At 43.9% G+C, this 22,768-nt stretch overlaps 3 protein-coding genes across 6 annotated transcripts; 2 read left to right on the top strand and 1 right to left on the bottom strand.

Annotated features, from left to right (window-relative positions):
• The first annotated feature begins 1,298 nt into the window (after positions 1 to 1,298).
• Positions 1,299 to 12,660, top strand: LOC120661694 (brefeldin A-inhibited guanine nucleotide-exchange protein 5-like). Its single transcript, XM_039940611.1, has 32 exons — positions 1,299 to 1,655; positions 1,752 to 1,918; positions 3,535 to 3,656; positions 3,736 to 3,794; positions 4,145 to 4,202; positions 4,288 to 4,372; positions 4,462 to 4,665; positions 4,774 to 4,832; positions 4,974 to 5,043; positions 5,126 to 5,194; positions 5,271 to 5,393; positions 5,501 to 5,554; positions 5,662 to 5,750; positions 5,870 to 5,966; positions 6,077 to 6,175; positions 6,258 to 6,461; positions 6,543 to 6,653; positions 6,765 to 6,949; positions 7,026 to 7,649; positions 7,732 to 8,149; positions 8,303 to 8,542; positions 8,648 to 8,771; positions 8,876 to 9,024; positions 9,162 to 9,515; positions 9,711 to 9,877; positions 9,962 to 10,167; positions 10,270 to 10,433; positions 10,979 to 11,095; positions 11,309 to 11,445; positions 11,522 to 11,810; positions 11,924 to 12,019; positions 12,108 to 12,660. Exons 1-32 carry the CDS (start codon positions 1,541 to 1,543, stop codon positions 12,168 to 12,170), a joined length of 5,118 nt encoding a protein of 1,705 aa, XP_039796545.1. The 5' UTR covers positions 1,299 to 1,540; the 3' UTR covers positions 12,171 to 12,660.
• Positions 12,661 to 14,867: 2,207 nt separating this feature from the next.
• On the top strand, positions 14,868 to 19,217 carry LOC120661693 (secretory carrier-associated membrane protein 1). Of its 2 annotated transcripts, XM_039940609.1 has the most exons (13): positions 14,871 to 15,158; positions 15,510 to 15,572; positions 15,688 to 15,792; positions 15,924 to 15,986; positions 16,222 to 16,255; positions 16,751 to 16,873; positions 17,471 to 17,533; positions 17,618 to 17,711; positions 17,807 to 17,852; positions 17,958 to 18,025; positions 18,445 to 18,493; positions 18,647 to 18,712; positions 18,808 to 19,217. In XM_039940609.1, exons 1-13 carry the CDS (start codon positions 15,102 to 15,104, stop codon positions 18,892 to 18,894), a joined length of 918 nt encoding a protein of 305 aa, XP_039796543.1. In that variant the 5' UTR covers positions 14,871 to 15,101; the 3' UTR covers positions 18,895 to 19,217. The 2 variants fall into 2 exon arrangements, with proteins under 2 accessions (XP_039796544.1, XP_039796543.1); XM_039940610.1 differs by lacking the exon at positions 18,445 to 18,493 and having other exon boundaries at positions 14,868 to 15,158.
• A 331-nt stretch (positions 19,218 to 19,548) lies between these two features.
• LOC120661691 (internal alternative NAD(P)H-ubiquinone oxidoreductase A1, mitochondrial-like) lies at positions 19,549 to 22,680 on the bottom strand. Of its 3 annotated transcripts, none has more exons than XM_039940607.1 (5): positions 22,520 to 22,680; positions 20,965 to 21,925; positions 20,683 to 20,843; positions 20,510 to 20,575; positions 19,549 to 20,386 (listed from the first exon to the last, which is right to left on the bottom strand). In XM_039940607.1, the coding sequence occupies exons 2-5, from the start codon at positions 21,830 to 21,832 to the stop codon at positions 19,772 to 19,774; spliced, it is 1,710 nt and encodes a 569-aa protein (XP_039796541.1). In that variant the 5' UTR covers positions 21,833 to 21,925; positions 22,520 to 22,680; the 3' UTR covers positions 19,549 to 19,771. The 3 variants fall into 3 exon arrangements, with proteins under 3 accessions (XP_039796541.1, XP_039796542.1, XP_039796540.1); XM_039940608.1 differs by lacking the exon at positions 22,520 to 22,680 and adding an exon at positions 22,048 to 22,478; XM_039940606.1 differs by lacking the exon at positions 22,520 to 22,680 and having other exon boundaries at positions 20,965 to 22,040.
• Positions 22,681 to 22,768: the final 88 nt, after the last annotated feature.

Here is a 22,768-nt window from a genome sequence, read left to right as displayed (position 1 = left end):
TGCCATCAACTTAGCTCTAGAATTTCTCGAGAATATCGACAGTGTTGCGTCATTAATTGGCGTTCTGGCATTAGTGGTTTAACTGCTGATGTGTGGCCACATAGATCTAGGGCCTTGTTTAGATCCAAAATTTAAAATTTCAAAAATATCACAGTGAATATTGCAGCACTTGTATGGAGAATTAAGTATCGGAAAAATAAAAAAAATTAATTGCACAATTTGCTTGTAATTGCGAGACGAATTTGCTAATCTAATTATCCTAATTAGGGCGTGATTAGACACTAAATTGCTACAGTAATATATGTTATTATAATAGATTGATTGGGCTTAATAGATTCGTACGTGTAGTTAGTTTTATAATTAGATCATGTTTGGTTCTTCTAAATTTCTATTGAAATTTGCTACAGTAAATTTTGTCAAATTTTTTTTGCAGAATTTAAACAAGGCTGGTGTTGTGTTGTTGGTTGTAAATATCTGCAGTTTGCTACGGTGAGATGGATTTGCTTTCGGAATGCGTGGCTGGCTGTGGCCTGTGGATTCAGACGGAAACCCAGCACAGTCAAATGTTCTCTGGTCGTGCCTGGCTTGTTGACTGCCGCACACGGGCGAACAAAACAAAACTGACGGACATGTCGCACGTCCTCGCAGGTTGGTCGCCACTTCGTGTTCAGCGACGGCATCGACTGTTGCGGCAGCGAGTAGGAAATCACGGCCCCACGAACTGACGAGCACGAAGGTACATGAAAAGCTGTTCTTGCCCGTGTATTTTAACGAGAACGGACCGGCGCAACATTTTTTTCTTTGAAGGAAACAAATCCTTGGAGCTCTTTACCTCGCAGCCATGGCGCGTGGCAGCTTCGTCACGCAGTTGACTTTTTGCCAGACGTGATCTGTTCGCCACGTTAAAAAGGCCCCACCATTTCTAGGCAGATCATCACATGAAAGGGGACAAAACAGGCGAATCGTATATGGCCTAAATCAAGATGATGAAAAAAATATTCTATAACTTTTTAAAGGGCATTTTGTAACAACTTGAGCTCGTCATGTTAGGTCGAGATCGATGAAACCATTTTTCTTAAAAAAAAGTAGATTAAGAAATATGTTGGTGCGACCGTGAAACAAAGTACTCCCGGTCGTGGAGTATCTTTTACCATCGTCCAAGACTCCCGGTCATCCGCCAAAAATTTATCCACAGTTCCACACACCAAGTCGTAGGAACACGATCAATTAGCTCTAGCACAAGAACAGCAAAACGCCGGGCCAAGGCAAGTATATGCCCGCGTAAAGAAATTTCGTCCTGCCGATCTGGCTGCTGAAATCAGCCAGCGAGAGCGTGTGTGCGTGCGACTGTGCGAGTCGCGACAGGTCCGATCCGCCCAGCCGAGGACAGCAGCGGGGGCTCTCGGTCTCCTCCTCCTTCAGATCTCGCACCCCCTCCAGATCTCGCGCCCTCCTATCCCATGCCCACTCTTCCTCCTCGGATCTAACCACTCCGCCCCTTCCCCCCCCGGTTCCGCGGCCGGAGCTGAGATCCGCGCCCATGGCGGGCGCCGCGGGCGGGTTCGTCACCCGGGCCTTCGAGGCCATGCTTAAGGAGTGCGCCGCCAACCGCGGCAAGTTCGCCGCGCTCCAGCAATCCATCCAGTCATGCCTCGGTGCGTGCCCTTCCCCCGCCTCCCCTCCCGCGCATTGGGATCTCTCGGTGGCTGACGATGGAGCTGCGGTGATCTCTGTGGCGTATGTTGTCGCAGATAGCATCAAGGGCGCCACGGCCGAGGGCGCGGTCATCACGGAGGCGCTCGCGTCGGCCGGGCGCGTGCTCGAGGGACCCCAGGCCGAGCTCGTGCTGCAGCCGCTCCGCCTCGCCGTTGAGACCAAGCACGTCAAGCTCGTCGAGCCTGCGCTCGACTGCCTCCACGTAATCAATCAGTCAATCATCATCACCCCCTTTCTTCTCTTCCTTTGCTTGCTTGCCTGCCTGCCTGAGGCAATGAGGCTCGCGAACGCGGCAGACGTGTTGCATTGGCGCCCAGCACGGTTGACTAGCGGAAATGCATGCTGTTGAAGGGATCATTCGCGCTGGCGCCATGAACGTTTTGGACGTTAGAATGATAAAATCACATTTCCTTGTCTAGGGTAGATGCTGGCATGGATCCTAACTCATTTTGCATTTGCATAGCCAAGTCCCTGACCATTGGTAGTTTGGGTTAGAGATGATAGGTAGTTACAGGTTTGTACCATTTGATGTATTTACAATTTTGACGAGATTGAGATGTAACACCATACTATCGTCATACGACGAGGATATGTAGTAGTGTCCAAAATAGAACTCAGGTAGTAAAATGAGCCCGCAATATGAACAGGTACTCAGGTAGTTGTCCAGACATTAATTTGATTTGTCAATATACATTTTGCATTACCAAGGTCAATAAGATAGGGTGCTATGCCACACATAATCTGGAATTCACAAACATGATGCACAAACACGTCTATATAACTATGCTACACATAATCTGGAATTCACAAACATGATGTACAAATATGTCTATATAAGTTATATGTTGCCAATTTCCATCATATACATCTAGTGTAGCTCTGAATTTTGGTCCTCGTGCGGTAATTCACTATAGAGTTATACAGATGTGAGGTCTGGTGCTACCATATCTTCCCCATAATCCATCTATAAATCTATTTCCATAATTCTATCCTTATACAATGTGTCCAAAAATTGGGCAGTGCTTACTGATAAATTACTTGGGGTTGCATCAAATGTGTGGATCTTATGCTAGTTGCAAAGTAGTCCAGATCAATGCAGTAGTGGCCGCTCCTTTTACAACAACAACAACAACATAGCCTTTTTTTCCCAAGCAAGTTGGGGTAGGCTAGGGATGAAACCCGAAAGAAATAAGTTCAAGGTTCAGGCACATTGATAGCTAGTCTCCAAGCGCTCCTATCCAAAGCTATCTCTTTAGAGATATTCCAATCCTTAAGGTCTCTCTTAACCGACTCATCCCACGTCAGTTTAGGTCTACCTCTACCCCTCTTTACATTATCGACCCGCTCAAGAACCCCATTACGCACCGGCGCCTCAGGAGGCCTTCGTTGGACATGTCCAAACCATCTCAGCCGATGCTGGGTAAGTTTCTCCTCAATTGGTGCCACTCCGACCCTATCCCGAATAACTTCGTTCCGGACTCTATCCCTCCTTGTGTGCCCGCAAAACCACCGCAACATCCGCATCTCTGCTACACTCAGTTGCTGGACATGTCGCCTTTTTGTAGGCCAACATTCAGCACCGTATAGCATCGCCGGACGAATTGTTGTCCTATAGAATTTGCCTTTTAGCTTTTGTGGCACCCTCTTGTCACCCTTTTGTGGCACCCTCTTGGCCGCTCCTTTTCTACCGCATTTTTTTTGGACCAAGAATCAGCCTGCTAATATCTTCACCCCCTCATTTTCTTTTATAAAATGCCATATTAAGTTTAAAATTTTGAATGATCATTTCTGATTGAATTGTTCAATATCTTTTACCAGAAACTTATTGCTTATGACCATTTAGAAGGTGATCCTGGTTTAGAAGGTGGTAAAAATTCCCCATTATTTACAGAAATCCTAAGCATGGTCTGTGGCTGTGTCGATAACACCTCCTCTGACAGGTACAATCACTTTAAACTGAGATAATGCCTTGCCACACTTTTGCTCAGTACTAACATGAGTATCACCTCCATGTTGCAGTACTATTCTCCAGGTCTTGAAAGTGCTTCTCAATGCTGTTGCTTCAAATAGGTTTAGAGGTAATCTGTACAAGCTTATTTTCTATGTTTCATTGTTTCCTAATATTCTGTTTATTGGGCAAGTTTAACTTATGCTGTTTATTAGGCAATTGCTAAGCTTATATGCAACACTTCAAGATGCATGTATAAGTTTGGACAAATATTCCTATTACACTTCTCTTTTTTGTATATGGAAGTGCCTTTATAAAATCATGTAAGAAAACAAGGTGGAAGTCGCTAATACATTCATGTATTTTACTGCTACTATGGCATTGAGGCCGAAATAGTTCTGCATGTAGCTATCTTTGTGTGTGAACAATATGTGTAACAAATGCATATTTTGAGTTTGATTCTGTTTTTTTGGAATGCAGTTCATGGAGAACCATTGCTTGGGGTCATTAGAGTATGCTATAACATTGCTCTCAATAGGTACCTTTTATATTGCCGCCTTCTCTTTTGCACTATGCTACCATTTAAAACTTGTCTGATAATTTGTTCATTTGTATTTCCGTAGCAAGAGCCCTGTGAACCAGGCTACCTCAAAGGCTATGTTGACCCAGATGATCAGCATTGTATTCAGGAGAATGGAATCTGAGCAGGCAAATAATTTCCACATATATTCTCTTATGCATAAGAAAATTATTCATTGAGGCTGTTTCTAGGTATTTATTTTACTTCTTGGTTCCAGGTTTCTGTATCGTCTGCAAGCTCTGTGGTTAAAGATACACCTTCATCTAGCGCAAAGGACTCTGAAAATGGGGAAATATCTACTGATAGCCAAGATGAGGAAAAAGTTACCCTGGGAGATGCATTGTCCATGAATCGGGCTTCGGAAGCACCTCCAACGTCTGTTGAAGAGCTTCAGAATCTTGCAGGAGGAGCAGATATTAAGGTAGTGAGACTGGATCGCTTGTTGCTTTGATTTTTTGATGATTCTATTAGGACTTCCGAAATGTGTCATTTATTGCGTTAGTTCCTTCAAATACCTGTTCTTTTACAGGGGTTGGAGGCTGTTCTGGACAAGGCTGTTGAACTTGAAGATGGGAAGAAAGTTTCACGGTTTGTTAAGCTTGTGTCGTTAATCTTGTTAAGTTATGCTTAGTACATGGATTTTGCTTGCATTTCCAGGTGACACATCAGAAACTCAGATGTGGCAGTTACTAATTGTCTAATTGCCTTTGTCCCCCCCTCCTTTTCCAGTGGAATCGACCTGGACACTGTGAATATAATACAACGGGATGCGCTATTGCTCTTCCGAACTCTTTGCAAGGTTGGTTGCTTAAATTGTGTTATTTTAATGAGAACTAACAGGAACGTCACAGTTGCACTCCTGCCTTTTATCATCCTTTCAGATGAGCATGAAAGAAGAAAGCGATGAGGTTGCTACAAAGACAAGGCTGTTGTCACTTGAACTATTACAGGTTAGTTTAGCTCATTTGGGTTGCTAATATTGTTTGTTAGTTTGTTTTGATGTTATTTCGTAGCTATTATCTCCAGGGATTGCTAGAAGGAGTCAGCGATGCATTCACAAAAAATTTCCACTTCATTGATTCGGTCAAAGCATATCTTTCATACGCTCTTCTGCGAGCATGCGTCTCTTCATCTCCAGTTGTTTTTCAGGTCAAAATTGAAAATTTATCAATATTGATTTTCATCATACTTGATGTGACAGTACTGATAGATTGTAAGTATGCTATCATGCTAAACTGTCTTTTCTTCTTTGACAGTATGCTTGTGGAATATTTTTAGTTCTGTTGCTCCGTTTTAGAGAGAGTCTGAAGGTAAATTTGTTATTAAGAGGACTCATGTTATGGGAATATTGTTTGTTGTTGTGTTGTGTTGCTTTTGATATCATTACATTCTTCATGTTCTTTAAATATTTGTGCAGGGGGAAATTGGTGTCTTCTTTCCTCTGATAGTTTTAAGGTCTCTAGATAGCTCTGATAGCCCCCTCAGCCAGAAGGCCAGTGTTCTTAGGTGCACCTCTTTTTCATTTATGGAATCTCAGCTACATGTATAATGCATGGACAGATTTTGGTCATTCTAGATATCCTATACATGTATAATTGATGTTATTTGACTGACTTTCCAACCAGGATGTTGGAGAAAGTTTGCAAAGATCCCCAAATGCTTGCAGATGTGTTTGTGAACTATGACTGTGATCTTGAGGGACCAAATCTTTTTGAACGTATGGTAAGCATAAGTTTATTTAACTGTTCACAAAGCATAGCTTATGAATTTCTCATAAAAAACATATCTTTTTTTTCTGACTTGTAACGTGTCTAGTAATATATCTCTATCAGGTTAGTGCACTCTCAAAAATTGCACAAGGATCTCAAATTGCTGATACTAACTCCAATGTGTCATCTCAAACAGTTTCTGTAAAAGGGTCATCTCTCCAGGTTACTATAATTTAGATTACCCACATTTCTTTGATATTTTTTTGGTTTAATGTTAGTTTGACATGAAGACTTTGAATTGCAGTGCTTGGTGAGTATTCTGAAGTCATTGGCTGATTGGGAGCAACTTCGAAGAGATTCCACTAAGCAAGGGAGCATTGTTGAATCTCAAGAAGAGGATGCTTCAAGGAGCTTGATAACCGATGAGATGAAGAGCCAAGAGGACGGTCGGAATCAGTTTGAGAGAGCCAAAGCTCATAAATCGACTATGGAGGCTGCAGTTTCAGAGGTGGGAATGGGATGCCTGCAGTTTTTTCTTAACCACTTCAAAATCTCACCAAGTTTCTTAAGTCTTTTACATCTTTTGCAGTTTAATCGTAAACCAGCAAAAGGGATTGAGTATTTATTGTCAAATAAGTTAATTGAAAATAAGGCGTCGTCTGTAGCTCAGTTTCTCAAGAACACTCCCAGCTTGGATAAGGTGATTTTAAGATTTTATCAGGAGTCTTGCTGTAACATGCAATATAATATTATTTAATGTTTTTTAATAAAAAAGGTCTACCTTCATCTAACTTTTGTTAGCTATATGCAGGTTATGATTGGTGAATATTTGGGGCAGCATGAAGAGTTCCCTCTTGCTGTGATGCATGCCTATGTTGACTCCATGAAGTTTTCGGGGTTGAAGTTTGATGCTGCAATTCGTGAGTTCCTGAAAGGATTTCGCCTTCCTGGTGAGGCACAGAAGATAGATCGTATAATGGAAAAATTTGCTGAGCGGTATGTTTGTATTTATAGTGTTTTTTCTTCAAGATGTCCACCAGTGAACCTGAAATGCTGATGTGACTATTTGCAGGTACTGTGCTGATAATCCTGGGCTTTTCAAAAATGCAGATACTGCTTATGTTCTTGCTTATGCTGTTATAATGTTGAATACTGATGCACATAATCCGATGGTGTGGCCTAAGATGTTAAAATCAGATTTTGTTCGTATGAACACTGTGAGTGATGCAGAGGAATGTGCTCCGAAGGAGCTCTTGGAAGAAATTTATGATTCCATTGTCAAGGAAGAGATAAAAATGAAAGATGATTTGCATGATGCATCAAAAACTACTAAGAGACCTGAAACAGAAGAAAGAGGCCGTCTTGTCAATATCCTTAATTTAGCCCTTCCAAGACTGAAGTCGGCAAGTGATACAAAGGCAGAGAGTGAAAAGATCATCAAACAGACTCAGGCACTTTTCAAGAATCAGGGACAGAAGAAAGGTGTTTTTTATGTTGCACAGCAGGTTGAGCTTGTTAGACCAATGCTTGAAGCTGTAGGATGGCCTTTGCTTGCAACATTTTCTGTGACCATGGAGGAAGGTGACAGTAAGCCTAGGGTTGTATCATGCATGGATGGGTTTAGAGCTGGCATCCATCTTACTCGTGTTCTTGGGATGGACACCATGCGCTATGCTTTCTTGACGTCCTTAGTGAGGTAGGTTTATCCTTTGAACTTCTTCATATAGTGCAATAACATTTAATTTTCATATAGCAATGTCTTAAGTAACTTTTTGCAGGTTTACATTTTTGCATGCTCCCAAGGAGATGCGTAGTAAAAATGTTGAGGCACTGCGGACTCTTCTTGGTTTAGCTGACACAGATATGGATGCTTTACAAGATACTTGGAATGCTGTTTTAGAATGTGTCTCGAGACTTGAGTATATCACTTCAAATCCTTCAATATCTGCAACTGTAATGATGGGATCAAATCAAATATCGAGGGACTCTGTAGTCCAATCTCTGAAAGAGTTGGCTGGGAAGCCTGCTGAACAAATCTTTGTAAACAGCGTAAAACTGCCAAGTGATTCAATTGTTGAATTTTTCACCGCCCTTTGCGGTGTTTCAGCTGAAGAGCTGAAACAAACACCTGCTCGTGTCTTTAGCTTGCAAAAGCTTGTTGAGATAAGCTACTATAACATGGCTCGTATACGTCTGGTATGCTCTGGCTCTTGTTTGCACTGTGCCATCTTTTTCTCAGTATTTTTCTTGGACTATAATAGTATAATTGTGAAGTGATAAATAAGTGGGGTCTAAATATACAATCTGACATAAGTGGCAATAACTCACCATTTATATATGGAAATGTAGGTGTGGGCTAGAATATGGTCTGTGTTGGCCCAGCATTTTATTGCTGCTGGAAGCCACCATGAGGAGAAAGTTGCTATGTATGCCATTGACTCACTAAGGCAGCTTGGTATGAAGTACTTGGAGCGTGCGGAATTAAACAACTTCACATTTCAGAGTGACATACTGAAGCCTTTTGTCATTTTAATGAGGAATAGTAACAACTCAAAAATCCGCGGCCTAATTGTTGATTGCATTGTTCAGGTATGTCCTTACACATGAATTTTTGATGCACCAATGAAATATAATGATGTGATGTTTCTTATCAAATGATGTTGCATGTAAAAACTTTGCTGGATGAACATGTAGTTGATCAAGTCGAAAGTTGGTAGCATAAAATCAGGCTGGCGTTGTGTGTTCATGATATTCACCGCAGCAGCCGATGATGAGGACGAATCAATTGTTGAGAGTGCTTTTGAAAACGTAGAACAAGGTAAATAAGGAATTTATATAGCTGGCATGCACTGTGTCTTACCCAGCTTATAGGGATGTTGAAATCTTATTGTCTGACTTTGTGAATTAAATGACTTTTTGCAGTTATTTTGGAACATTTTGATCAAGTTGTTGGCGATTGCTTTATGGATTGTGTCAACTGCCTTATTGGTTTTGCAAATAACAAATGCACTCCTCGAATTAGTTTGAAGGCTATTGCTCTCCTACGTATATGTGAAGATCGTTTGGCAGAGGTTGGGATTATTAGTAACCTTTACTTGCATATCAAGTTGTCTTTGTCCACTTTTTGTTGATGTTGTATTTCTCTTGCTCTCTTATTCATGGGAATTGGGAAAACCTTGTTTGCCTCATTTATCTCTTCATCATACAGGGCTTCATTCCAGGTGGTGCTGTTAAACCTATTGATGCTGCGCCAGAGGCAAATTTTGATGTGACGGAGCACTACTGGTTCCCAATGCTGGCTGGTTTGTCTGATTTGACTCTAGACTCCAGACCAGAAGTTAGACATTGTGCACTTGAAGTATTGTTTGATTTGCTGAATGAGAGAGGACACAAGTTCTCTTCTCCCTTCTGGGAGAGTATTTTCCATCGTGTACTGTTTCCTATATTTGATCATGTAAGACATGCTGGAAGGGACGGGCTTTCTTCTGGGGATGATTGGCTTCGTGATACTAGCATTCATTCACTGCAGTTAATCTGCAACCTTTTCAATACTTTCTATAAGGTACATATGCTGTTCTTCCCTTCTGACTTTAGTTGCTTCAAGAACATCATGTCCATAATTCAGAACATCAGCGTGATGAAACTGTTGATTCCCTACATTTCATAAACATTTTATATTTCATTTAAGCTTCCCATACAACTAAAGATCCAAGTGAAACTTATTTGGTTGCTCATCATCTGATTGTGGCACTTACAGGAGGTATCTTTTATGCTTCCACCTCTCCTGAGCTTGCTGCTTGAGTGTGCCAAGAAAACAGACCAAACCGTCGTTTCAATTGCTCTTGGCGCTTTAGTTCATCTGATAGAGGTTGGTGGTCACCAGTTCAGTGATGGTGACTGGGAAACATTACTAAAGAGTATTAGGTATTTTCTGAAATTTTCTTCGTACCAAAGTTAGTATTTACTTTTCATTATTTATTTATTATTATTGTTGATCTCATTTGTCAGGAATGCATCATACACAACTCAGCCCCTTGAACTGCTCAATTCATTAGGATTTCAGAAATCAAACAACCAGCAGCTACTTTCAAGAAAAGCAGAGAGCGACTCGCATGGCAATAGTTACCATGGCAACAGGGGAGAAGTCTCCATCAGTAATGGTGAACATAGCCATCCAGAGCTAAATCCACAAACTAGCCTGGATAATTCAGAAGGTATCCTGATCTAAGGTGTTCCTTTAGTTGTCTTTTTGTGCTCAATATTCCCATATGGAATGCCAACATGAAAAGATCTACACAATTTATGTATTCATCTAGGTTCGCCATCACCATCAGGGAGAACACAACCTGCTGTCTCCCCACGTGGCAAAAGCATTGGACAAAGATTTATGGGCAATATGATGGATAATCTTTTGGTCAGAAGTCTTACTTCCAAATCAAAAGGTCGAGCAGATGATATTGCTCCACCCTCACCTGTGAAGGTATGTGCTTGTTCTTTCTGACTACTATGGTTTGGGCATCTGCACATCAATAAATATTTGACCACACATTCACACAAAAAATACTATTTATTAGTGACTTTTATTTGGTATTGCGTCAGCTTTTGTTTTGGTCCATCTCATGAAAGATGCTGGTTATTTGGTAATACCTTCTATGTTAAGTTGTGATGCTTAAGTCCATTTGCTACAAGGACTTGCTACTCTATTGCTGTGACCTGTGACAGCCAATTGTATGTGTTATCTTTAGTAATCAGTGTTTTCATTTCAAATAATTTGTAAATTAGATTTGCTGAACCTTGTGCAATTTTTCTCTTCTAAAAAAAATTGGCCATTGTTGAAGCTGCTCGACTCTATGAGGCATAATTTTAGCCTGTTCTAACCCGTCATATCTGGTAACTCATCTGGCATCTAAAAAGTAGCTATGAGCATTGGAACTAAGTGTTTTGAGTTTTGACATTGATACTGTGAATATGCTCGGTATGTAAGTACTAACATTTTCTCCTTTGGCTATGTTCTTGTTGATCTAGGCACATGATGATGATGAGGCTGACAAGGCTGAAGAGGAAGACAGCCCTATGATGGAAACTGTCAGGAGCAAATGTATCACCCAGTTACTGCTGCTTGGTGCAATTGACAGCATACAGGTACTCAGTTTCCACTGTGTAGTGTGTATGCATAGCCTTATTCTGAATCCATCCATTGTCTCACTGATATGTGGGTCCAGCCCACCTGTGACACAATGAGAGTTTCACAAAATTCTCTAGCAAATAAAGAATTCATCTCACCTGATATATGAGCCAGCCTACTTGGGTAGCTGGGTTGATATACTGTGACTGACTGCTGATGGAACATTGCAGAAGAGGTATTGGAGCAGGCTAAAAGCCACACAGCAAATTGCAATAATGGATATCTTGCTTTCACTCCTAGAATTTGCTTCTTCGTATAATTCACCTTCGAATCTTCGAACGAGGATGCACCATATACCTCCAGAAAGGTAAGGCTTGAAGACCAATGCCTTTGTACTTTTGTTGACCTAGGCATCAGTTTCTTAACATTGTAAATTTGTGTAGGCCTCCATTGAATCTTCTTCGGCAAGAACTAGCTGGAACTACTATTTATTTAGATATCCTCCATAAATCAACAGTGGAGCAGGAAGAAAAGGACTCAACTGAGGAAGCAGATGATTTTAGTGTGGAATCTGGTGAACAGGAAAAGATCAAGGACCTAGCAGAAGGAAAGCTGGTTTCCTTTTGCGGGCAGATTCTGAAAGAGGCGTCTGATCTCCAGCCTAGCACTGGGGAGGCTGCAAGTGCAGACATACATCGTGTATTGGACCTACGGGCTCCTGTTATTGTCAAGGTATAATGTATCTGGGATTCTTGGAGCTTTACCCTTAGAACTTTTTAGATGCTCATCTGTACTTTGGGATAATCTGTTTATTGCTCTGACATCAAATTTTCTTTGCATTTCAGGTTTTGAAAGGAATGTGCATCATGGATGCTCAGATATTCAAAAGGCACCTGAAAGAGTTCTATCCGTTAATTACCAAACTTATCTGTTGCGATCAGGTACCTACATTCTCCAATATGGTTTGGTTTCAAGGTATCAACGAAACATACGATAGTGCTAGAGCTTTAATTTGTGGTTATGCTTCAGATGGATGTTCGTGGGGCTCTTGGAGATCTCTTCAGCAAACAACTTACTCCCCTAATGCCCTGATGCACGGCGCTAGTTCTTCTGTAGCATATATCTCTTGTTGGAATATAGTCACCATCGGCATTTTTGTGCAAATATGGAGCACAGGTAGGGAGCTTGACATCCTTAAGGCACATGTCTGGTGCAACAGCTACTCCCTAGGAATGGGCTTTTGGTTTGCGAGAAACTGCAAGTCCCTAAGCCACATATTTTTGGACGATGCAAGGGAAGTGGGTTTGTCTGTTGTGCACGCCATGTTCCATGTTTTTCCTAGTGACTCATTGTACTTTTGGGCTATTTATCTATTCCCGGACGGGAATGATGCTTCTATACGCACATTACACAGTAGGATAGGTGTTGGCGATATGTACACATTGTTCAGGACGGTGTACTTGGCCTGTTGTTATTATATGGCAATAGTAGATTATGTGCGGTAAAATTTCGTTTTTGTGCGTCAAATAAAGCTGAGATCTTGAATAATATAGCTTTATCTGACTATTGCGGAACCGCGTGATGTTGGCGCGATGTGTTTGTATCTGTTGGTATCACGTCGTGTCCCTATTGGGTGCATCAGTGTGGTAGTTGCTGGAAATGAAGATATTACTTAATTTTGTACCTTCCAATTGTCCATTTGTTCCACAATGCAGGTGTATCGTTGATTCGTTTCATTATTTTCAATAAACCTGTCGAGACGGAGCCAGTTGGATCCAGCTTCTTGGCAGCTAAATACCACTCTGTACAACAGACGACCAGCCCTAAATCCCCAACTAAGGTCTTGTTTAGTAGCTTCGTGAAAAGTTTTTGAAAGGGAAAATTTTCACATTTGAAGTATTAAACATAGACTAATTATAAAATTAATTACAGAACTCGTCTGTAAATTATAAGACAAATTTAATTAATTACAGAACTCGTCTGAAAACTACAAGAAAAATTTATTAAAACTAACTAAGCCGCCATTAGCACATGTTTATTGTATCTTTATTGTAGCAATTTAGTGTTTAATCATAGTTTAATTAGGCTCAATAGATTCATATCGTAATTTACAATCAAACTATGCAATTAGTTTTTTATTTCGTCTAGATTTAATATTCCATGTGTGGGCACACATTCGATGTGATAGTTTTAGAATTTTTAATTTTGCATCTAAACAAGACCTTAAAGTTGTTAGCGCTTTTGGACATCGAGCAATGCTAGAGTGGAAAATACTGGCTTTCCCCAGTCAGTTAACCTAAAAAAGAAAGAAAAAAAAGAAGACGGAGTGAACAGATGGCAGTTAGCCACAGCAAGGGCTTGAGGTCCTGAAGGTTATCCAGGTCACTATCGAAACTATGGCCGCAATGCTTGCAAAATCGCGCGGCTATACGTCTGTCAACGTCATAGAATACTGATGAAGGTGCCAGCCCTAACCTTTGCAGCCTCGGCCACATCATTTTCTGGTCAAGGCACAAGAAAAGGTGGTGACATCGTTTAGGCCTTCTCCAGTGTCCGATTCTTCCTCGGATGTGGCAACGGAAAGAATCGATGCAGCCACTGCACACTCAATCACAAATCGATGTATGGGGAGAGAGAAGAAGAATCGATGACTCTTTTGGTTCGACTCGGCCGGTCTTGCTGAATGAAAAACTGCATAAAGTCTTTGCCCTCTCTCAGTTGCCTAGTTGTCTGGGAAACATGGAAGAAGCAAATTATTTTCAATTTTGTTGTGAGCCCTCTTGGTAAGAATTGCATTAATTCAATCAATAGAGAGAGAACAGATGCTTACGTGGTCCGTGTTTTCTGGGTGCACCGCACCCATAACTGGAGAAGACCTTATATGCACATTGCGTTACGTGATGTTACTATCCTACAAAGGAGATTCAAGGAAATAGACAATTGTCACCTATCCAGAAAATAGGCAAAATCTTTAGTGGTAAAAGCGTACGCTCACTCTCTCCAAATAAGCTAGAATCAATTGTTACGTATAAATAATAAAGGAAGAGCACCAAACCTTTTTGTGATATTTAGCTCAGATGTGAGCTTCTAAGAGCAATGTTAATAATTCAGCCAGCTGCTGACTGTAAAGATCCTTGCAGCCTATTTTTCAACTTACTCATATAGTAGTTAGCCATTCACTATTAATATAAGGCCCCATTTAGAGCAAATACTCCTTCTGTCCTGAAGTGTAAGTCATTCTGGTATTTTACCAGATTCATTGAACATTCTCTGAATCTAGACAAACTATATGTCCAGATTCATTGAATATTCTATGAATTTGGACACAGTAAAACACTCCCAGAACGACTTACATTTCAGAACGGAGGGAGTATTATAACAGGCTGCAAGCAGACTAAATGATGAGGTGGAGCATAGAAGGGAGGAGAGAGAGGAGAAGCAGGTTGTAACATTACATCCGGCTTCGACACAGTAACCAAAAAATCTTGTGAGAGAGACAGGTGTGCTATATATTAATGATGAAGGACTAAACCAACGAGTAGACTGAGAGGTAGGCTATAAGAATCCTTACAGCCAGCATTCTTGGTTCATGTGTTGAAGTCGGCTGCAGGCTTGCAGTCTATTTTTTCTTTCTCTCCTCTCCTCCACATCAGCATTTAGCCTTCTTGCAACCTAAATTTAAATACGAGCTTAAATTGAACCGTGTGGAGTGGGCCTACCTATAAACAATTTGACGGGCCCTTGAGATACGGGGAACAGCCGGGAAAAAACTGAAGTTCGGCCCGCGAGCGGTTACTGGCCGGACAGGTCGTTCCGCGTGCGCACGCACGTTCACCCTTCACCCGCGTCCTCTCCTTCGCAAGACGGCAAAGCGGAGTCGCCATCGCCCCATCTAGTCGGTGTGGGGGCGGTGCTGCGTGAGTGCGCGCTCCTCCCTCTTCCGTTGGGCAGGACTCCTCGTCGCCGCCTCACTACTCCAATCTCCATCGCCATTGCCGGCGCAAGCAAAGCGGGCGGAGCGGGATGGCGGGGCGCTACGACAGCAACCCCTTCGAGGAGGAGGACGTGAACCCTTTCTCGGTACGCGCGCCCGATCCTCCACCCTCCTCCCTTGTCTTCGCGATACCGCCATGCCATTGCCCGGGCGCAGATCTAGTTTCCGTTTTTGGCATGATATTTCTTCCGGGTGCTCGCTGCTTCGGTCCTGTTTGGATCTGGACGGGGCGCAGATCTGACCACGGCCCGGCGATTGAAGAATCGATATGTGTTTTTTTTTCTTTTTATTATTTATTATTGTTCATAAGACTTTGCCATCACCGGCGCTGCTTGGGGAATTCTTGCTGCTATAGTGCTATGATGATGCATTGGTGCCCGAAACCTCTTTTATATATGTGCTTGTGATTGAAGTATTTTTGGTCGGTTGCTTGGTAGGAACAAGCGCGTGGCAAGGCTGGCGGGCAGTCCAACTTTGGTGGCGGCGCGTTCTACATGCCGGTGGGTTGTTTTTTGTTCTTATGAGTTGTGGCGTCTGTGGATTGTCATAGGAGTTGGGGGGTTAATGTCTCTTGCCTGCTCACTACTGTGTGATTTCTGCCGGAATGGAGTGTAGAACCCCAGAAACGTGGCTCCCGCGTCCAATTCACGCCTTTCGCCGCTTCCTCCTGAACCAGCAGACTTCAGTGCCACAGTGGATATACCACTTGACTCATCAAAGGTGCGTATGAATGAGCATTTTTTCTCAGCTGCAAAATTTGGCTGTAATTAGCGCTCTTAGAAGTTAATGTTGGTCGGTTCCAAGCATATCCATTACTGTCTAGGTTGACATATGCTTCCTCGATCCTCCAGGACCTTAAGAGAAGGGAGAAGGAGCTGCAAGCAAGGGAAGCAGAGTTGAACAAGAGGGAGAAGGTATGCTGGACATTGATCATGTATCTACAGTGCTGTTTCCATTTCATTACAAGACAAAACAATCACAAATCCTTTTTTAAGCTCAAGACAGTTGGTTTAGTTTTTCATTTCAAGCATGAAGAGCTGCTTCCTAGGCTTAAATGCGAAGTAGAGCGTACTGGTTATTTCCCCTCTAAACTCGACTCTCAAGCATGAAGAGTTTCTGATTCTTTGTTTTCTCTATTATACTGACTAGGAATTGAAAAGGAGAGAGGAGGCTGCAGCACGAGGTAAATGCTCATTTCTTTCCGTATATCAATGTCATAGTATAAACATTGCAGCTTCATAGTATTTTTTTTTCTGTTTACATTAAAGAGGCATGTGATATACCTATTGTTGGCATGTTACGAGTATGGTATATTACACCTGAAAGAATAACATAGTGCTAACGCCATATTCTTTTGTAACACATGTACAAATACTGAGCCTCAGCTCTTCTAGTTTGTTAACATAAGGATATATCTCGTGCAAGAGCTGTAGATTTGTCATTTACGCATATTTTCTTTTGATCTGTTGCCAAACCATAGTGTGACTATCGTCTTAAAGGAAAAGGGCTTCTCTGGTCATGACAGTACACATAGTTATATAAAACATGACTACCAAGCATGAATGCATGATAAGTTTTTGGCAGCTTTTGTACATTCATTCACGTTTTTTTCTCAACACACCATTGGCATAAAGATTTTTTATGATCCATGTTTACATCTCGTTATTTTGTTTGGCAGCTGGTATCGTCATTGAGGAGAAAAACTGGCCTCCTTTCCTGCCACTCATCCATCATGATATCACCAATGAGATACCAAGTCACCTTCAAAGAATGCAATATTTTGCATTTGCATCGTTTCTTGGTATGGTGCTTCTGAATCTCTCAAATTCCTGATATATTTCACCTGGGTGAAGAATATCCTCTATTTTATGGTACAGTATATTTGATTATTTTTTTAGTTCTGCATTGGTTTTATCTATTTACCCATGGGTTATGAACCTATATGTAAGACGGGCAAGTGATTTGTTCCAACCTTTGAAACATGACCTTGCATTCCTGCAGCGAGTTTGGTCAAATGTGTTTTGCAACGGCCAACGGGTATCAGATATTTTGACAGATACGTTTTCTTATTTTAAAGGTAGAGCACAGTTGATTAAGTTAATATGCTTGCAGATGCATTTTTTAGTGACTCTAATATTTATGTCATTATATCCCTGCACCCTCCGAGTCCGTACATGTAATGGGATTTATAAAACATAGTAAAAGTTTTTGAGATCTTAAATGGTATTGAAAAGGTGCGCTTCTTTTGAAGTTATATGGAGAGATGAATAGCATTGAGACATCTACATATTTTCAGAGGCATAAATGGAAGGGTTAACAGAATATCTTAATTCATATGCGAAGCATTTTATTTTCAGCAGTAAAAAATGTTGAACCTTTATTTGGTATGAATGAATAGGGTTGGTTTGCTGCCTGTTCTGGAACGTCATAGCAGTTACTACAGCTTGGATCAAGGGGGAAGGTAGAGTGAATCCTTTTGCCATGACCTGTGGTTCTATCAAGTTAATCAATCCCACTCTTTTTTAAACGTTTAATCTATTTTCAGGTGTTAAGATCTGGTTGTTGGCTATAATCTACTTCATATCTGGTGTTCCTGGTGCCTATGTTTTATGGTATCGCCCTCTGTATAATGCCATGAGGTAATTTATTTAAAATATCATTGCATTGTTTTGTATCTCAGACCATCTGTCTTTTTGTTGGTATCTGGTAACATTTACTGGAACTTGTTTTGTAGGACTGATAGCGCATTGAAGTTTGGATTGTTCTTCTTGCTTTACTTGGTAAGTTTATGAGTCACTTTATGAAGCATCCGTGATTATAGTTATCTAATGTTCAATAATTTTAAATGCACATTAATAAATTGCTTGAACTTCCTGTGCTTACAGTTCCACATTCTTTTCTGCGTGTTCTCTGCTGTGGCTCCCCCTGTTGTATTTGAGGGAAAATCATTGGCGTAAGTTTCTTGCCCGCCTTTTTGTGTATAGAAAACTGGGAATACTGAAAGCTTGCATACTTTGTAAACTTGCATCAATGCAGATGGTTTTTTGCTATGATGTATCAGTGACACACTGACACTATCTGTATACTGTGCACATTTTGATGTAGCTATGAAGTAACACTGACATCAGAGTACAGTTTAGTTGGCTGTTGATTTGTTGAACATTGTAGAACAAAGCTCAACTGCTCCATTTCCACCTGATCAGACAGCCCCATCACTGCAACAAGATAGAAACATGAGATGTTTTATTAATTTGGACAATAGCACCCCCAAGATCTTTTGATCAATGTCTAGAGGGCTAGATAAGTGAACTATCGCTGTAGGAGCTTGATGAATCCTTGGCATGAACTAACTTCTGGCCTATATCCTTGCAGAGGAATTTTGCCAGCAATTGATCTTCTCAGCGTGAATGCTTTGGTTGGGGTATGGACAGGACCCTTTTTTCGCTAATTAGATTTCTATCCTGAGATGTAGCTTTGAATATTTTGACTAAAATTATCTTCATCCTTTCCCTGATGCAAAATATAATTATCCACTTTGGCTAGTAACAAAGTAATCTATATGATTGTTCTGCAGATCTTCTACTTTGTTGGATTTGGATTGTTCTGTCTCGAGTCATTGCTCAGCATCTGGGTCATCCAGGTCAGTGTCTCTATAAGCAACTGATCTGGTTTTGCGGAATTAAATTAATGTGAACTAGCTGAGCCAATTTGGTTATTTATGAATTATGAGTGCAGCAAGTGTACATGTACTTCCGAGGCAGTGGAAAGGCAGCTGAGATGAAGCGTGATGCGACGAGGAGTGCCATGAGAGCTGCATTTTAGGTGTGGCGGAGTACATTTCAGATGACAGTGGATAGGTTGTGCTACAAATGAAAGTATATGTTCCCTCCAAAATTATCAGTAGGTTGTCGTGGTGTTGCAAGTGACATTATGTGACTCGCCATCTTCTTTTTTTTAACCTATATAGAGAATGTGCAGCTTTTATAGCATTACTTCATGTCTTCATCCATCTTTTTTCCTAGTCGCAATGTGGAGTGGAGGCGTGGAGCACTGAAGCATCATCTTTAATTTATTGTACAGTTTTATTGTTCACTATTTGTACGTGCTGGAATAGTAAATATTGGCAAAAGCATTTGAAGTGCGATGTAGCAAACGATCAAATAGGGCCAACCAACAAATAGTTATATGGTGTCATTCTGCGTCTAAATTTACAGAGACTTGCATTTGCTTACGTTTAAGCTACCCTTTTTAACCACTGAATCTGATATGATATCAGTGGACTGCTGGGAGTAGCTCTTCTGACGTCGAAATCATGATGACTTTGTCACCGACGTGTGGACCCTGTAGGCTTTCTCCGCGGTCCCCTTTAACCATCGATTTCACGTATCTCGGACCTATTCATCCAATTCTGTGCATTGACGAGAACAGTGAGAATTCCGAACACAGTTTCAAAAAAAAAAAGAGAATTCCGAACACCACCAACAAAAATTCTGTTCATGCTTCATACTTCTGGTGGAAAATGTGATAGTTTGATCCGCTATAACCGTAAGAACTAAGAAATCAATAGAATATTAGATTTCTCTAACACATGGATGAACAAGGAACAGAAAAAATAAAGAACAAACATGACAGTCAGTCTGCTTCTCCCGTGGATTATTCAGAGGAGCACAGTCGACGTTCTAGTAGAGCTGCATCCTCGTCAGCCGATCCTGGTGTTGTCCCTGCCAAACACGAGCGTCGTCGCCCAGTTCACCGCCACGTAGAACCTGTTCCTCCAGCTCACCACCCGCGTCAGGTACGCCGACCGCCACATCAGCCAGCTGATGAAGCCCGCCATCGACACCCCCTTGGCGTCCTTGTTTTCCCTCAGGTCGACCAGCGCCTTGTACCGCCCGACCGACGCCATGCTGCCGATGTGCTTGTACACGAACGGCTCCCCGAGCTCGGCCTTGCCGATGCAGTGAGCCTTGCTGCCGCCCTGCGCCGCGACCCTCCTGAGCAGCCGCGCCAGGTACCTGCCCTCCCGCTCCGCGACCTGCGCCAGCGCCGGGAGCACCGGCTTGCCGGTCTGCTCCAGGAAGCCCGCGCAGTCGCCCAGCGCGAACACGTCCGGGGCCGAGGGCACGCGGAGCCACTCGTCCACGCCGATCCTCCCGCCGGGCGACTTGGGCAGGTCCAGGGACTTGACGAACTCCGACGGGCCGACGCCCGTGGACCAGACCAGTAGGCCGTAGGGCACACGGGTGCCGTCGCTCAGGGTGATCTCCGCGGGCTTCACCTCCTTCACGATGCCTCGCACCAGCTTAACTCCATACTGTCACAGATGCAGCACACAAGGTTAAGCCCTGAGCTGAGATCACAAGTTAATCTGCATTCGCGAGAACATTTGTACGTTTCAGAGTGTCATCACTGTCGTCTTGTCTGAAGCTTCTGTTACCTTTGAAAGGTGATTCGTCGCGTACTGACGCAGCCCGATATCGAACGATGACAAGATCTCGTTTGCCTGGAAAGAAACAGATCATGATTCATGAAGAACGATTAGAAGAGTGGCAACTTCTTTAGCAAGTCCGGTCGATGCAAGATATGCTCCTGATCATCTAGCGTCCGTACCTCGATGAGGGTGACCTTGACGTAGTCCTTGACGTGCGCGTACCTCTCCCGCACGTCGCGCATGATGAAATCGCTGAGCTCACCGCTGAACTCGACGCCGGTGGGACCTCCGCCGATGACCACGCAGTGCAGGAGCCGCGCCTTCTCCTCCTCAGACAAGCCTGGAGTAGAAAAAGTAATACTTAATCATCAGAACCGAAATCTTGCAATGCCCAACTGATGATGATTAACATATGCATTTCCCTTCTGCACACGAGTGTGAACGTGAGCTGCTGTGGCTACCTGGATTCTCGGAGAGCATGAGGTTGGTGAGCAGCTTCCTGCGGATCTCCTGCGCGTGGCTGACCTCACGGAGGAAGATGGCGTTCTCCTTGACGCCCTTGATGTTGAACGTCAGCGGCTCCGCGCCGCTGGCGATCACCAGCTTGTCGTAGGCGATCTTGAAGTGGTACGGGTCGCTGGGCAGCCCGTCGCCGGCGGCGGCCGTGCAGAACACTTCGTGCGCCCGCGTGTCGACGCCGGTGCAGTTGGCAAGGAAGAAGTAGGAGCCGGGGCGGGTGGCGAGCGCCGACTGGATGCGGCTGACGGGCTCGACGACGGAGCGGAACTCGAGCGTGCCGACGCACGTGGACGCGAGCAGCGGCGTGAACACCATGTGGTTCCGGGGGGAGACGCACACCACGTCGTAGGCGCTCGTGTCCACGTCCTTGAGCAGCCGGCACGCCGCCCACCCGGTGCCCAGCACCACCAAGCGGGGCTTCTCCGCGGGCGTCGTCGGCCCGAGCCTCGGCACGGGACGAGGAGGCGCCGCCGCCGCGGCATCGGGCTCCCTCGTCTCCGCGTCCGAGAGCTCCGCCGCCACCGCCGCCGACGACGCTGGGCGCAGCCTCGCGGGCGTGGTGCCGACGCCCCTGGTTCTCGGCGGCGGGAGGAGGTGGGCCCCGGCGGCCGCGCTCCTGCCCGCGAGCCCCGCGAACGCGAGGCCGTGGAGCGACGACGCGTGCTGCCCCCGGGCGCGTGACAGCGCAGCGGCACCGCGCAGCGCGGACGCCGCCTCCGTCGGAGACGCGCCGCCCTCGGAGACGATCCTCGACAGGGACTGCGACAGCGACAGCTGCGTGCCCCTCCCGATCCTAGACCACGCCGCCATGTCCGCGGCGCGCCTAGTTCAGCTGCAAACCTCTGCGCGCGCGCAAGTATCCGCCCCAAGCGTGCGAGGGAAGGATCAGAAGAGCCTGCAAAACTGACGTCGAGATCGAATTCAGCAATGCATACAAAACCTATGGCAGATCTGCAAGGGAATTTATATGAACGACAACGGCAGCAGAGCAAAAAAAAAAAAAGGAAGGAAGGAAGAAACAAGACATGCGGAACGCGACTTGGCTTTGCTTCGATTCGCTATTTCCTGGGAAGATTCGGTTGGGGGAGAAAATGACGTGTTCTTCAGTACGCTGATATTGACCAGCCTCCCTGGAAACTGGAGCCGACGAACTCTGCATCTAGAAGAATTGTACTCCAAGTAAAACCAGTCAAATTGTTCCCCAAGAAATTTGGCGGAAAGGACGACAAGTATGATCATCCCCCTTCCGATTCCCATTGGCCTGGCTGATCAGGCATGCGCGCATCTAGAACGCCGCGTGCAGGAATTGAGGAATATACCCGCGGACTCATTGATGCATGACGTACGAGCAGAAAAAAAAATTGCAGTCCAGTCGACGGCCCGTTGTGCACGCCGCCGCTACGGCGTTTCGCTCATGCCTCCAGTTCCCCTCCGCCCAGACCCGCACACGCGCAACACACCACACGGCAAGAGCCGAGAAGAGGTTGGTGAACATACCGTGCGAAGATCACCAGGAAGGCGGCGGCGGCAGCGGTAGGAGAGCCATCGCCATCATCGATGACCTCGGACTAGGAATCTGGAGGGGAAGGGGACACAGGTGGTGTGTGTTATGGGAAGGGCAGGGGGAACGGGGGAGCCGAAAAGATCTGGAAGCCTCGTTTTATATTCCTGGCTTGCCGGAGGGGAGGATCTCTCGGCGAGGCGGCCTCGACTTGCGTCGCAAGAAGAATGAAAGAAGAGGCGGGA

The sequence above is a fragment of the Panicum virgatum genome, chromosome 2N (assembly GCF_016808335.1).
Source record: "Panicum virgatum strain AP13 chromosome 2N, P.virgatum_v5, whole genome shotgun sequence".
Lineage (NCBI taxonomy): Eukaryota > Viridiplantae > Streptophyta > Magnoliopsida > Poales > Poaceae > Panicum > Panicum virgatum.
Note: the sequence above shows the minus strand (reverse complement) of the source record. Positions and strands in the feature narration are given on the sequence as shown.